Raw genomic sequence first — 15,677 nt, 5'->3', positions numbered from 1 at the left:
GGATTGCTCATATTCTTATACATTGCAGGCAAAAAAGTAAGATTTCTGTATCTCTGGAGATGACTAGGTTTTTCAAATGACCAACATGCAACTGCAATAGGAAAAGTGTGTGTACTTACAGTTGTTGACACTGTTGTTGACTATGAATCAGGCAGACTTGAATACGGATGTTCATGGAAATTTATTAAGATTTTGACTGAGTCTTGATGTTTCTCATTCTTACTCTTTTAGCTGAAAGAAGTCTTCAGGAAACAGCTAGAGAAGGCAGAATATGAAATAAAGAAGACCACAGCTATCATTGCCGAGTATAAACAGGTAATGTGCCATCGTGGGCTTCGACACTAGAAAACTAATTGTTTTGCTCTTTTCTTTGGGGAAAGTTTGTTTGTTTTTAGAGTTTCCAGAACAGTAACTGTACTGCATTGATTATACTTGTTGGCTCATTTTCTCCTCTGAAACAGACAGTGGTTGGACCTGCTTGCTGATAACATGAGAAGTTTAATTGAGCAAAACAATCTGTTGGTTGTTTTCAATGTTTGATAGATTTAGAGGAACAAGAAATCTTATTACCATTGGGATCCCGTCTCTGCCTTACTCAGAAGCTAATTTCCAGTAGATCACACTAGTAACATTTGCCTCTTGGCCGAGCACTAAAGTTTAGTCACTGTATTAAATGGCAACAGCTAGGAGATCCATGAGTCCTTTGCTGTCACAGTAGAGAACATGGGAGCTCTTTTTCCCACATGGCTATATGGCCTTACCCAACAGAGACCAGTGCTAGCAATTAACCTCCTCTTGTTAACCTTAAAAAGATCTTTTAATGGTGGGGCGGTGCTCTTCTCTTTTGAGGACATTTCTAGTCCCATCGCAGGGGTGGGGGTGGGGGTGGCGGCGTGTCTCAGAAAGCCTTCATTCCAGCTCCAGTAGTATCTTCCTGTCCCTGCTGGTTATGCTGGGACATGGCAAGGACTCCTCTTGTTGCCGAAGTACTCTGACTGGACTGTTCAAGTTCCAGTTTTCCAGAATTGTTAAGGTACTGTATGCCACCTACTTATCCAGAAATTTCCCTGGGGTCTCCTGCCTCACAGAGGAGTTTGAAGTCTAAGGCTTCCTTTTTTTTTGCGGTACGCGGGCCTCTCACTGTTGTGGCCTCTCCCGTTTTGCCAACTAGAAAGAATCACTAAATACACTGAGTATGCTTTGTTGCTATATAAATAAAAATGTAAGTTATATTGTTCATGCATTTTGGGGGGAACTAGTTCATTTGTATATTATGACCACCTTTCCATAAGGATTCTGTCCCTTCATGGAAGATTGCTTAGAAATAAGGCTTCAGAGCTATCTTCTTCTCTTTTATAATCTATTTGTATCTATATATCTATATCTACATACAGATGTACAAAATCAATATATGTTTATTTAATGCCTGCTACATGTGAGGCTTGTTACTTTGGAGGAATAGAAGATAAATTCATTCAATTTCTCTTCTCTGGAAGCTGATTTTCTAATACGGAGGTAAAACCTGTCCATAATTAAGAGGAGAGGGAATTTCTTACATGTGGGAAATGAGGAATCCCTTCCTGGAGCAGGAAGTGATTTGTGTTTGTGCTTCAAAGGCTAGGTGAGGTTTGGGTATCTGGAGATGGAGAAGGAGAGGATGGAAATGGTGGAAAGGTGGAAACAGCATGTGCGAAGGCATGGGAGGTAGATTAGTGACAAAGAGTCTTGTTTAGCAAGAGTTTCAAGTACAGACGAGAGAAGCAAAGGTGAGTTGGGGCCTAGTTCAAGGAAGATCTTCAGGGATAGGCTGAGGAGTTCGGATTTTATTCTGTTTATAGGAGGACAGTGGCATGACCAGGGACGTATAATTGGCACTACTCTGTCCAGGGAGAAATGTGGAACCAAGTGAAGAGATGCACGGGCAAAGAAAGACACAGAGCAGTAAGATTAGGCCAACAGCAGAGTCCAGGGGAGGAAAAAAATAGCGCCCTGAACTACAATAAGTAGTAATGAAAACGGAGAAGCAGGAAACACAAGAGTCATTTTTTTGCTAGATAAGGGAAAATACTGGAAGAGATCCTGAGATTTTGAATTTAGGTAACTAGGAGAAGGGCTGGTTAGACATTACACAATATAAGGAACATTAAAGACTGTGTGCTGTGGAGCTTGCCATTGCTGCAGAAGCAGTTTTTTCATCATTTTTTCATCAGGCCATGAGTGGCCACCATATGCAGCACTCTTCAAGGAGCAATCCTTGCCTTGAATATTATCTGGCAAGCACTTGAAGTAATGTAAAAGGCAACAGACCAATCTCTTTGAAGACAGTTAAACATATAGTGTAATCTAAATGCATTCTGTAGTTGGAATTGGCTATTACTGGCTATATGTTTGGGCTTATTTAAAAGGGTTTATTTGTTGCCAAAATTGCTTGAGAAGTCTCTTCTTTTTAACATCAGCCCTACAGTCCTATTTATTGTTTCCAGGCTTGGATCTGGACAAATTGGAGACTGAACTCAACCTAGTCCCAGGTCTCTAGAACTATTTTTGAGTAGACTGGGATTTTTTTAAATGTCCGTTTTGATAATAGAGGTAGACCTTTTATGCTTTTAGTCCAAATTGCACTTGAAAATTTGACATCCCCTAACTTTTTTTTTTTTTTGCGGTACACTGGCCACTGTTGTGGCCTCTCCCGTTGCGGGGCACAGGCTCTGGACGCGCAGGCTCAGCGGCCATGGCTCACGGGCCCAGCCGCTCCACGGCATGTGGGATCTTCCCGGACCGGGGCACGACCCCGCGTCCCCTACATCGGCAGGCGGACTCTCAACCACTGCGCCACCAGGGAAGCGCTCCCCTAACTTTTTTTTTCCATTTTTTTCCAAAATAAAAAATTCTTATTTCACTCAAGTGTAGCAAGACTCGAACCGTTTTTTTGTTCTCTTTTTTTAATACAGTTTTAGGGGGCTTTGAAAGCACTTATTTCTGTCTCTTCCTGGTACTTGTTAGCACCTTATTTCAGAATCAATAATAATGAGATGTTATTTAATGGTGCTCTGTATTAAACCCTTTACATACATTTTCTTTCTCACTGATTATCACAGCACAGCACTTTTCAGTCGTGAAGAAATTCAGAATTCTTTTCATCAGATTCCTAGGATAGTACCTTGCCCAAAGTAGATACTCAGCAAAGATTCTATAGATTGATTCCAAAGTGAGGACAGGAATTCACTGGGGCCGGTCACGGAAGCTAGTGACAGAAAGAAAGCAAATCTACCCCATGTGTTTCTTCTACTGATCGAGATAGAGGTGTGCTTTACACACGGAACACTCTCAGGCTTTCTGCTGCTTCTTTTATGGGAATGACTGGCATTTGCAGTGCTACTTATTTGCAAAATTTCTTACAGCATCAGAGATGTGAGTGAATAAACAGCTGTGTGCACATGCTACAAGAGACATTCTACTTTTTAGTAAAGTAGCTCTTTTCTTTCTCGTAGATCTGTTCCCAGTTGAGTACCAGACTGGAGAAACAGCAAGCAGCCAGCAAGGAGGAGCTGGAAGTGGTAAAGGTGAGGAAGAATGAAACAGTCCTGTGATACACTTTCTTCCAAATTCATGTAGTCTTGAGTGAGCACCTGATAGGAGGATCCCAATATGTGGTGACGCACCACAGGCAGGACAGCCTGTAAACACGACCCCACCCCACCTTTGTTTTAAAGGAGTTAGGAATTAGGGTGAATAGGGTCCCTCTTCTGACTGGGGTGTGGGCCAGTTGAAAGGTTATGTTCCCAGAAATCTTTTGGGCTGTCAGAGACAGGTAACAGGAAAGGAGGTAGGATTTCAGCATTGTCACAAGAGGCCTTGAGCTTTCTTGGTTGTCGGAAACCTGGAAACCCGAACCCTCAGCAGCCTGCATCCCAACTGTGCCTGAATTGATGTGACTTCCTTGTGCAACCCAGTAGGATCATCCCATTAATCTCTTAAACAGTGGACACCATGGGCAGTATAGAGCTCAGCTGGAGGAAACACGTTGGGTAACTGATTTTTCCACCAAAAGTAGAGATTTGTTTTTAAAGAAAACATGCAGCATTTATTTCTATGCTGCCCCCTGGTGGTAAAACTCCTTGTGCTGATTACCTACTTGAAAAAAGTGATTGTTTATTGTATAGAAAAAGCAGTAAACCAAATGGATTGGTATTCCTAAGAAGCAGTGTTGGTATAGCCAGCTCTTGGGGCCAGTGTTACAGAAACCTGATATAATTCTATTTGAATATATTCAGCTTTATATTAGTAAATAAATGCATTCTAGGCACTTTCGTATATCACTTAACAACTTGACAAGTTATTTAACCTCTCTCAGATTTATTTTGTATTCTGTAAAATAGAGATAATATTACCTACCTCATAAGGTCATCTTGAAGATTAAATAAGATCCTGTTAATAAAGTGCTTAGTCTAGTACTTGGTACACAATAAATGCTCAGTAAATACATATTTTAAAAGTTGTAACCTGAAAATCTGAGACATGAGAACTGAAAATAGGAACTTTGTGCTGAGAAGGTGACTTTTTGGGATTCAGGCCTGGGACACATGCTTGGACATATCAAGAGGAAGAATTTTGTGACCAGCTGAATATGGAGTGAAGGAGAAGCTAATGGAAAGATGACACCAAAGTCTTTAGGCCTAAATGGTGGGGTAATGCACAGTGACACAGAAGTGTGGGCAGAGTTGCTTTGTGTGTCTGTGAAGAGAGGGGTATAGTTACAGTTATGGACATGCTGAGCTTGTAACAGTAGGACATCAAAATAGATCAAAATTCTGTAGTATCTCTCTTTTTTTTTTTTTTTTTTTTTTTTTTTTTTGCGGTACGCGGGCCTCTCACTGTTGTGGCCTCTCCCGTTGCGGAGCACAGGCTCCGGATGCGCAGGCCCAGCGGCCATGGCTCACGGGCCTAGCCGCTCCGCGGCATGTGGGATCCTCCCGGACTGGGGCACGAATCTGTGTCCCCTGCATCGGCAGGCGGACTCTCAACCACTGCGCCTCCAGGGAAGCCCTGTAGTATCTCTTATCTCTAAACTTTTTGAAGATATTTTAAGAAAACTGTAGCACTGTTGTCTTGAAAAGAGTTGCCATTGTTCAGTGCTCTGTGCTTGATTGGCAATCCAGGCATGTGGCAGAGTTGCTTTTATCTCCTTGAACAATAATGATCATCTTCACTTGAACAAAAGAACGTATACTTCACTTGTTGCAGGAGTAGACTTAGGTTAGTCATAATGACCTTCCTCAGTCTACCACAGGGAAGTTACTTAAACTCTTAAATTTCTTCATTTATAAAATGGGGGTGATAATACCTAATCATAACTAAATGAGGTAATGCATGTAGCATATATGCCACGGGGCTTGACATCTAGTAAGGATAATGGTAGTACAAAGTTTCTAGAAAAGATTTGAGAGAAATGCTATAATACTTTCTATCCCCAGAGTCTCTCTTGAGATACTGTAAGAAAAAGTAGCACCTGTCTTGGATAGTTGGGTTTTGTGCCGACTATAACCATTTTGGTCATAGCACAAGAAAAATAGTTACTTTTATACATGGGCCTGCATTTGATGGCCACAAGCAGTGTCTTAAGAAAAATCATATTGCATTGTTTCAGGACATGTTTTATGCTATGAAATGCAGTTTGATGTTGGTTATCTCTTTTGGATATTTCAGGGTAAAATGATGGCATGTAAACACTGCAGTGACATTTTCAGCAAGGAGGGTGCTTTGAAAGTAGCAGCCATAAGCAGAGAGGACCAGGGAATTGAATTGGATGATGAGAAGGACTCTCTTAAGAAGCAACTGAGGGAAATGGAGCTGGAATTGGCACAAACCAAACTGCAGCTGGTGGAGGCCAAGTGTAAAATCCAGGTTGGTGATTTGATAAAAGATCAATTAAAAAAAAATAAACAGCTAGTGGTCTAGGATAGTCTAGTACTGTAGAGTCAGCCTATCGAGCTCAGAATCATACGATGTTACCATATAAGATGAATACATTTTCTGCCCGCAAATGAGTTGCATTTTACATCATTTTTAAACACTGATATAAACACATAGTTTTAAATAAATTTTTAATAACTAAAATTATATGTATCTTGTGAGAATTAAGCAGATGCCTTTTTAGTTTACACCGATATTTTTTGGCCATGGTCCTTTCCCATTGAACTTGGTCACTTAGCTGATCCTGAAAGTTGAAAGGCCAAACCCCTCCTGTTATCGTTCCCCTGACAGTTGAACGTTGGCTGACAAGCCATTCTTTTCTTTCTTTGGAGCTTCTTTTCATCTTTACCTGATTTTGCCAAATCCCTTTCCCCATAATCTCTTTCCGTATTGGAGGATATCAGAATTAGAAAAGCAATCCTGGCTTCTGATGGACTGTTCCCACTTCTTTCCTACCAGTGACCCTCACCCTTACCGTGTCCTGCCATGGCACCTGCTGCGCCACACTAACGATCCTGAACTCTTTCTGCTTCTGACCTTGTACGTCCTCAGGGGCACAGGCCATGTGTTTGGAACTAGAATTTACTCATGCTTACACTATCAGTAAAAATTCATTCCATCTGTATGTTTACGTTTACCTGTGGTTTTAAACATCTTCTCTTAGGCTGCAGCCTAAACCTAGATTTGGACCTAAATTGCCGGGGGAAAAAAGGGTAAAATGAGGTTTCATTTCACTGATCAGAGAAAGCACAAATTCTGGTTTTTAGTGGTAATTCTTTTAGCTCTGATTTTTTTTTCTTGCATTCAGAAGCCAACTAAATCTCACCTGGGTTTTGTAGGAAGAAAACTGCGGCTGTGTAGACCTGTGGATTCCAAAAAGCTATACTCTAATTTTGTTGGCAGAGAGAAGATATTTATGTAACTCAGATGATTTTCTTTCTTGAATTAGGAACTTGAACATCAGAGGGGAGCCCTTATGAATGAAATCCAAGCTGCAAAAAACTCTTGGTTTAGCAAAACCCTTAACTCTATCAAAACGGCCACGGGAACGCAGCCACTGCAGCCGCCACAGGCCACCCAGCCCCCCAAGGAGAGCACATAGGTCCAGCCTCACCCAAGTACAAGAGCACAACGATCAAAGCAACGGAAACCCAGGATGATTCCTGGTGTCCCTTTAAAAGGAAGGAAAGGAGGCCAGAAAGCAAGCCAGGATCTTTCAGTAGCTCTTACTCTTTCTTGTATGACACTTTTAAAAAAGGGATGTTATTTAAACTAACCTGATTTATGTCAAATACCTGTTTTTGTGCTTCTTCATGGAAGACGGTGTTCCAATCCATCATAGTATTACACATTATTTTACATGCCTGATGTTTGGTTGGAAATAAGTAATTCAGAACTAAATGCTTTTTATTTAGAGCTAATTATTCATATTATTTTTATCTTACATAAAAATGGAGTTGTCTTTTATTCCAAGGTTGAAGTGATAGGCAGGTATTTGTCACAGCAAAAAAAAGATTGCAGCCTAAACCTCTTAACTTTTCAGGATTTATTCAGATAAAGCACATTGTGGGGCCAGTCATGACCACTGTCAGGTTTCCTCCTGAAAGTGATGCCCAGGATAGCGATAATCCTATCCAAAGGAAAGAACAGACCTGGGATTGAACAATTCCCAAAGACAGTTTATTTTTATTTTCTGTTGGGTACATCTGGAAATGAAGTGCCAAGAACCATGGAATAAGATAGGCTATTGAAAACACATACTAGATAAAAGGAACTGAGATTTTGATAAATGCAGGATAAAATAAATCATTTTGGTCCTGGTCTTCTAACAGGTCCTTTTAAGAACTCCACATGGGAATTGCGAGTTCCTAAGTAAGAACACAGTTGTGACTTCTGGCAAATGTAAAGTCAGAAGTGGATATTATGAGTTGCATCTTTAGGAAACCTTCACCAGAGAAGCCTAGAAAGGCCCAGGAACAGCTGTTGTGCTTAGAATGGAATGTAGAACCAGGGACAGAGTATTCATTTAATGTTGACATATACTTGCTAAGGAAACACTAATACACTGTAACTTTGTTAAAGTTATGAAATGGGAAATAGAAGTCAGCTTCATATCATCTTAGTTTAATATTAGGCAACTTTTTCTGATTTCTGTAGCTTCCTAAAAATGTGCCCTTGGTACCCCTAGATGAAGAGATGCAAATGCATTTGTAACATTTTTGATTGCATATACAACCTTTATAGAAATGCTTATCTCATGGAAAGGTAAAGCTATTGTTTAAAAGTTGATGGAAATATTTTTTTCAATTATATTTAACATGTCTTTATAAATAGTCCTTGCAGGAAATCCTTTGGTAAGGGAAAAACTAATTTTCCCATTTTTTAAGCTATTTTGGAGGGCTTTGGTCCTTTACAGCAACCAAACTACTGTCAGCTATGTATAGTAACATTTACTGATACTCATGCTTGGCTTCACTGTTGAACATATTCTTTGCAAAGTATCTCAAACTCCGTAGTGCCAGAGTGACTCTCATCTGTGCCATATGTTGCAGTTAAAAGTAACACACTCTTGGAAGTAAAAATCATCTAAGAGCCATCTCAACTCCAGGAGCATGTACTACAAGTTGCTCATGATGGATCCTTTCCTCTAAAATAATCATTAAACTCTAAAAAGTGAAATCCCCTTCATCGGTAAGTGTTCGTATCATCTACAGCCCATAAAACTGATGTGGTTTTTTGTTATCCTTCTTTACACTCATCAAATAATACTTTTCTTACAGAATTCTTTTTTTTTTTTTTTTTTTGTCCTGACATCTCTCATCATAGTTTTCATTTCCTTTCGCCCAAAAGGAAAATAGCATTCTGAGTATCTGTGTTGACTCTAACATTCCCAACATGGTGGTTTAGAAAAATTAATTTTGTTTTCCTTTTTTTTTGCAGAATATAATGGCTAGAAAATTGCATCTTGGTACTTGTTTCTGTAAATCATTTAATACAGTTTGTTAGCTTTACTGGTACTTTATGCTTTGATCCCAAGAAGCCTTGTACAAGTTGCCTTATCAGATGGCTAGCTAAATTAAAGATGTTCTTTTGTGTTTTGTGAATCTCATAATTCTACTGTACAGAGCTCTTTTTACATTTCACAGAATGCCTAAGTTGCATAATTTTCCTTAAATGGTAGTTGAGAGAGAAATAGCTCTAGGTCCAGTTCTTATCTGTAGACCTGGCTCAATTTCATAGCCCATTACATTTTTTTTCTTTAAACAAAATAACTAGGTACATATATTCCAAACATTTAATAAATCTGTCTTTTTTCATTTTCTTTTAACTCTTTTAAAAGATTACAATGGCCATCCATAGATTTTTTTTTTTTTCCTTCTCCAGTTCCATATCATACTTGGGTGTGTGTATTGGTACCATAGTCTAAACTGTCCCTCACTGCAATGTCTTTGGGTAAGTAGCAATAGCAAATACAGAAGGAAAGAAAATTCAAAAGTTGGTGTATTATTCATACAATATTATAATAGCACTATCCCAGATCCCATGCCCTTCACCATGTGTTGTTTGAAAACTCATGCATTCCAGCATTAAATAACTGCTAGTTTTAATTTCTCTTCTTTTGAAGTATAGTTGAGAATTGCTACTCTTCTCTTGATTTCTTTTAGGAAGAGATTGACCAGCTCAAATATCCAGGAAATTTTCTGATATTCTAGAGTGTTTTTCATCTTTTCCTAGCATACATTATATAAAACATTCCTCCAAAAATCCAACATTTGCAACATTCTGAGAAGTGACGATTTCTCCTTTCATTAAATTCTGCAGAATAAATTAAGAGAATGAAATTCAATTGGATAATTCAGTCATTAGCTTTTATATCTTGAGAATCTTAACACATTTCCTTAAAGCTGAAAGAAACCAAGCTGAATTTTGCAGTGCATATGTTTGCTAGCTTCCCACATCCTGAGCCATGGCACAATTTGGTTATATTTAGTTACATACAATTTAATGCAAATAAATTCTCAGTTACCTAATGGTCTGTATATGAATGCCTATCAGAAACATTAATAGGAAAGTCACATAGGCTTATGACCCTATCTTTCCATGAAACCAATCATTCTCTTCCTCTCTCCCAACTATTAAGTTAGTAATTTGTTCTTCATTGGCTTTCTTAAATTTCCATAATAAAGTAGAAAAGTAATGTTAGTACTGATGTTGGGGTATTTAATAATATTTATCTTGTTTCATTGTTTTCAAAAATTCCATCTTCTTATACTATGTATTAATATTCATTTTTCTCAAACCCTTACTCCATTTTCTTAAAATACTTTCTGGTTAATAACTAGTAGCTTCATTTCCTACCTAAAGTAAGAAAAACAAGAGAATACACAGTTTAGGGCACAAGAGATGAGAGTTAGATCCTTAAAGGAATTGATTAGTTACTGAGGATGAGAATCACATACGTAACTAATGTAAGGGACTGAGTTTTCTTTTTCTTGAGCTGAAATCAGTCTACTCATTATTCTGCTAAGGTGGTTGTCTGATTTCAAGACCCTTTTAGGGAAGAAAAAGCTTTCAAAAAATTAAATACCCTGTTTGTTTTATCTTTCTGGAAAAGAACACTTTTAATTACTTAGTAAGATTATTCTGTTGTATAATTTACTCTTAAAAAAAAAAACACTCTAAAGTAGCTCCGATTCTCTTGCTTCAATTACAGGTAAATGAGAGCATGGACAAACTCTGTTGTTTGATTTGAATGCTGTGAGATTTGTGTGTGTGTGTGTGTGTGTGTGTGTGTGTGTGTGTGTGTGTGTGTGATTGGTAGAATATTTATATGGAGTATCCCTGCCTCTTTGGTATACCCAGGTACCATGCAACTGAATATGTACATGGCGATCAGATACAGAAGGCCAGACACAGCTCAGTGGCCTGTGTTTCCTACTACCAGATATATAAAACTCTTTCTCTCTAGTTGCCGTGCTGATTGTCACATTAAACTGGAACTGCTCCAAAACATCCTTCCTCTCTCATAGTGGCTTCCATATAATACAGGCAAAGCCCTTAGGGATTTCCTTATCTTTCAAGAGCTACCAAAATGAATACTTCAGTGCAGGCTGCACCTCAATGGGAGATGATGATCTTGAGTTGTAAGGAGAAAAGTGGATGTTTATGAGTAGCTTAGTGACTACAGTCAATTGTCAGAAGTCCCTGTCTTAGCTTCCATCTAAAAGACTACACGTCAAGCTTATCTCCAAATGTATTTGCTACCTGCTATAAAAACATGTTCATCAACACGTCCTACTCTCCCCACCTCCACTCCTGGTTTATCATTAGTGGTATTCTGAAAACGTTAAGAAAAAAGAATCATTGAGTAGAAGATGAATATTTTGAGTTACTTTCCTTTTTCATTGGCAATAAGTTAACATGTAAAATCTTTTCTGTTAAAATGTAACTTTTAATAACTATATATTATATATGGAATAAAATATAGGAAACTGAATGGTAAGGACATAAACACATCAAGACTCTGGTGTCATGAAAGCACAAGAATAAAGCCTGGAAATGGCCCCAGAATCCAAGATCCCAATAGCCTTTGCATCAGTTTCTCTATTTTTGGTATTTTGCATAAGGTATGAATCCTTAGTTCAAATAAGGAAGAAAGTTTCTCAGTCAGCCCCACGTCATTTCTTTCAACTCCTACCTTTCCCTTGCTGAGGAGGTAGTAGAAATTCTGTGCCATCTATTTTTATGAATTCTATGATTTTGCCCATGGCTTCTCCAGTGAAAACAGGTTCCAGAATAAAGGAGTTGATTAGCTCAAACAGTGCTAATTGACTACGAAAGAAATTAGTGAGCAGCCTCTCTCCTCTATCACCACTGACCATTAGATGTTTCCATAATTCCATGTATTATGTATAGTACACTCTATAAATGTAAATGTAATGCTTGTTAAAAAAGTGCAGTTTATTGTACATTGTCCCAACAAATGTTTACTTTTATAATTGTTATGAACTTGAATTGGATTAGTATCTTGTTTTCATGTGTGAATGAAGCCTTGTGAAATAAACAAATGCAACCGAGAAGGTAGCAAGATGACTGTTTTTGTGAGCCAGTGATGTTTTCAATGCTTTGTGTTGCTCCTTTGGCCCCATTAAGCGGTAATAAACATTTGTTCTGAAATCCATATGGCTTTTTAATTTTTTTCTAGTTGATTTTATTCTGAATCATCTGAACCCAATGTTTGTGAAAAACTTATCTGACACTAGACTCTAGTCAATTTAGCAAGAAGAAATATACAGGAGTTTGCTCCAGGTTATACCCTGCAGAATGATATCCTGTACAGCAGGTACAGCCAAGTGCCCTGTATTCCTCTCTATAGTGATTCCTTGGTTGGAAGTAACAAACTCTCTTAAGCTAGCTTAATAATAGTAAGGCAGTTAATTAAAAGGAAAAAAAGTATACTTAGCTCATAGCTACCAAAGGCCAAACCATTGGGCCTGAAGAGGCATGGGGACAAGGGGCTGGAATGCCATCAGGAACCTAAGCAATTGTTCTTATAATCGCTCTTCTGCTTCTCTTGCCAGGTGATGCTTATCTGCTGCTGCTTCTCTCTCTGAAAAGAGGCATCCCCTGCTTCTAAGTGCACAGCTTCCAAGTTTACATGTCCTCTCTTCAAGTGACCAGCAGAGATGGGCTGGCATCTCAGTGTCCCAGTTTCAAAATCTTGCAAAAATCTGATTGGCGGGCTTCCCTGGTGGCGCAGTGGTTGAGAGTCCTCCTGCCGACGCAGGGGACACGGGTTCGTGCCCCGGTCTGGGAAGATCCCACATGGCACGGAGCGGCTGGGCCCGAGAGCCATGGCCGCTGAGCCTGCGCGTCCAGAGCCTGTGCTCCGCAACGGGAGAGGCCCCAACAGTGAGAGGCCCGTGTACCGCAAAACAAAGCAAAACAAAACAAAACAAAAAATCCGATTGGCTGATCCTGGATTGGGTGGCTGCTCCTCATCTTTCAGAGTACAGCACAGTGGGTGACATCATATAATTCAAACAGAACTCCAGAGGCTCTCTTGAAGTGGAGGCAGGGTGCAGAGAATCCTGATTTGCATTTTGTTCTAATTTGCGTTTTGTTTTGGGCGTCCATGGAACCCAATGAATGCCAGATTAGTCAGCTCCTCTTAGAATTCAGCATGTATTAAAAAATAGTAATCAGAGATTGTAAAATTAGTTTGCGGCCCAAACCCAGCCACAGACATCTTTTTTTTGGCCTATGCAGTATTTTAAAAAATGAGAAGTTTTACATAAGAAGTAAAACAGTCGAGGCTTCCCTGGTGGCGCAGTGGTTGAGAGTCCGCCTGCCGATGCAGGGGACACGGGTTCGTGCCCCGGTCCAGGAAGATCCCACATGCCGCAGAGCGGCTAGGCCCGTGAGCCATGGCCGCTGAGCCTGCGCGTCCGGAGCCTGTGCTCCGCAACGGGAGAGACCGCAACAGTGAGAGGCCCGCGTACCGCAAAGTAAAACAGTCAAATTATTCAGAAAATATCTACTGAACTTGGCAGTGAGGAGGTCATGAGTGGTCTTGACATGAATAGTAAGTGGAACTCACTGTTCGTTATTGATTAAAGACCCTACACTTAGTGAAGTTACCTGTTAACCTGTAGATTTTTGTCCAGTAGGGATGCAAATCCCTATTTTCTTTCCAGTGGAATAGATGACTCGAAAGGTTATGTATCGTTTACTACCCTGTAGGACATTAACTAGTTTGTGTCTAACTTTGCAACTTTACACTAATATTCCACTGTTAAATTGCCTAAAGTACCCACCTGTGCAAATGTACTCTTTGATAGTTTTAAGAACTTGTTGCTACCCTCATGGTTTATGCAATGAATTGCATAAACTATTTGTTAATATTTGTTTTATAATTGCATGAGAATCTTGATTTCACCTTTTTGAAATTATACTTTAACAAAACTTTTCAGTACTGTCAAAGGGACACTCAGAGCAAAATCTTTTGAAAGTTTACTTGCAAAGAAAGTTTGCAAGGAAGAACAAGCTCGCCAAACAGAAATTACAACTATTTATAGGAAAAAAACTACACAATTTCCAAGTATAGAGTCTATAATTAGTTTGTTCATGGTGGGAAAACAGCAATTCTCACACTACTATCCATAGTTTTAGACATCAGCATTGCAAAAGCCAGAGATAAAGTGTTTGTTTGATTTTAGGGAGTCCAATTTTACAGGAAAGGCTCAGGTTCAGAATTTCATTTATTTGGGGGACTAGAACTAGACACAATGACCCTGATGTGTGTGTGTCTCGTTGATGATGTTTTGTTTTTGGTTTATCTCAGGATGCAAAGTTCTTAATTTTTTTTCTTGACTTTGGGATCTGATGTACCCAATTACTCCTAATGGTAGCAGGGCAAGGAGTCAGTTTGCTTCTACATGATAGATGTAAGGACAATTATAGGATACAGCTGGAGAGAAGCAGCATTGAGTTTGTTGACCCTTAAGAATGGGAATTATGAGGTGTTTTAAATGCTGGCACAAAAGGAAGATAGAAAAAGGTTTGTGACGATCTGGAGGAAAACCATTCCAGACAGGAAGCACAGAGTACACGCCTGGAGGTGAGAACAAACTCAGTGGATTCAAGGAGTAACAAAAATGCCACTGTTTAAACCAGGGGGAGGGGAAACTGGTGAGAGATGAGTTCCGTGAGATAAAGGCACTAACTCATAAAGGTGAGATATAAGATCATGCAAAACATTCCAGGTTATGTAAGGAGTTTGGGCTTTATTCTAAGCCTAACAGGAAGTTATTGGAGGTTTTTAAGCAAAGGAATATAATCATTTGAAAAGATTACTGTGGCTACCCTGTGGAAAACTAACCGTAAAGACACAGTGGGGAAGCAGAGAAACCAGCTAAGAGGCTAAAAATCTAGACAAAATAATGATGTCTTGGTCTCAGGTGGTAGCAGTGGAGATTGTGAGAAGTGGTTTTATTTATTTATTTATTTTTTAATTTAATCATTTAATGAGGTAATTAAAATTTTGAGTCTGATATCTTTTAAATGTTTTCAGTGTTTTTAAACTTAATTTCACTTTTATACTCCCTAGAAATTAAAAAAGAATTTGTCCAGAGTAGCAACCACCTTTCTTAGTAGTATGATGTAGAAAGGGAGAAGTTTATCTTTTTTTAATTTTTTAACTGGAGTATAGTTGCTTTACAATGTTGTGTTAGTTTCTACTGTACAGCAAAGTGAATCAACTATATGTATACATATATGCCTTCTTTTTTGGATTTCCTTCCCATTTTGGTCACCGCAAAGCACTTAGTAGAGTTCCCTGTGCTCTACAGTAGGTTCTCATTAGTTATCTACTTTATACATAGTATCAATAGTGTATATATGTCAATCCCCATCTCCCAATTCATCCCACCCCCCCTTCTCCATTGGTATGCATACGTTTGTTCTCTACATGTGTCTCTATTTCTGCTTTGCAAATAAGATCATCTATACCATTTTTCCACATATGTAAATTAGTATATGATACTTGTTTTTCTGACTTACTTCACTCTGTATGACAGTCTCTAAGTCCATCCACATCGCTACAAATTCCCCAATTTCATTCCTTTCAATGGCTGAGTAATATTCCATTGTATATATGTACCACATCTTTATCCATTCCTCTGTTGATGGGCATTTAGGTTGCT

The 15,677-nt window shown here is 39.0% G+C and overlaps 1 protein-coding gene across 8 annotated transcripts in view; it reads left to right on the top strand.

Annotated features, from left to right (window-relative positions):
* The window catches only part of RABGAP1L (RAB GTPase activating protein 1 like), a 668,427-nt gene extending 655,111 nt beyond the window's left edge, over window positions 1-13,316 (top strand). For 6 of the 8 annotated variants that reach the window (XM_024758766.1, XM_024758769.1, XM_024758772.1 and 3 more), the window contains 4 exons: window positions 232-315; window positions 3,492-3,563; window positions 5,707-5,904; window positions 6,923-12,156. In XM_024758766.1, coding sequence (XP_024614534.1) covers window positions 232-315; window positions 3,492-3,563; window positions 5,707-5,904; window positions 6,923-7,075 — 507 coding nt within the window. In that variant the 3' untranslated portion in view covers window positions 7,076-12,156. Of the gene's footprint in view, window positions 1-231; window positions 316-3,491; window positions 3,564-5,706; window positions 5,905-6,922; window positions 12,157-12,554 lie in introns of those variants that run through there. The other 2 variants (XR_003005040.1, XR_003005039.1) reach the window with 2 other exon arrangements.
* Window positions 13,317-15,677: the final 2,361 nt, after the last annotated feature.

This window comes from Neophocaena asiaeorientalis, unplaced genomic scaffold (genome assembly GCF_003031525.2).
Source record: "Neophocaena asiaeorientalis asiaeorientalis breed wild unplaced genomic scaffold, Neophocaena_asiaeorientalis_V1.1 scaffold182, whole genome shotgun sequence".
In the NCBI taxonomy this organism is placed as follows: domain Eukaryota; kingdom Metazoa; phylum Chordata; class Mammalia; order Artiodactyla; family Phocoenidae; genus Neophocaena; species Neophocaena asiaeorientalis.
The sequence above is the reverse complement of the archived record's forward strand: the minus strand, read 5'-3'. Positions and strand labels throughout refer to the sequence as shown.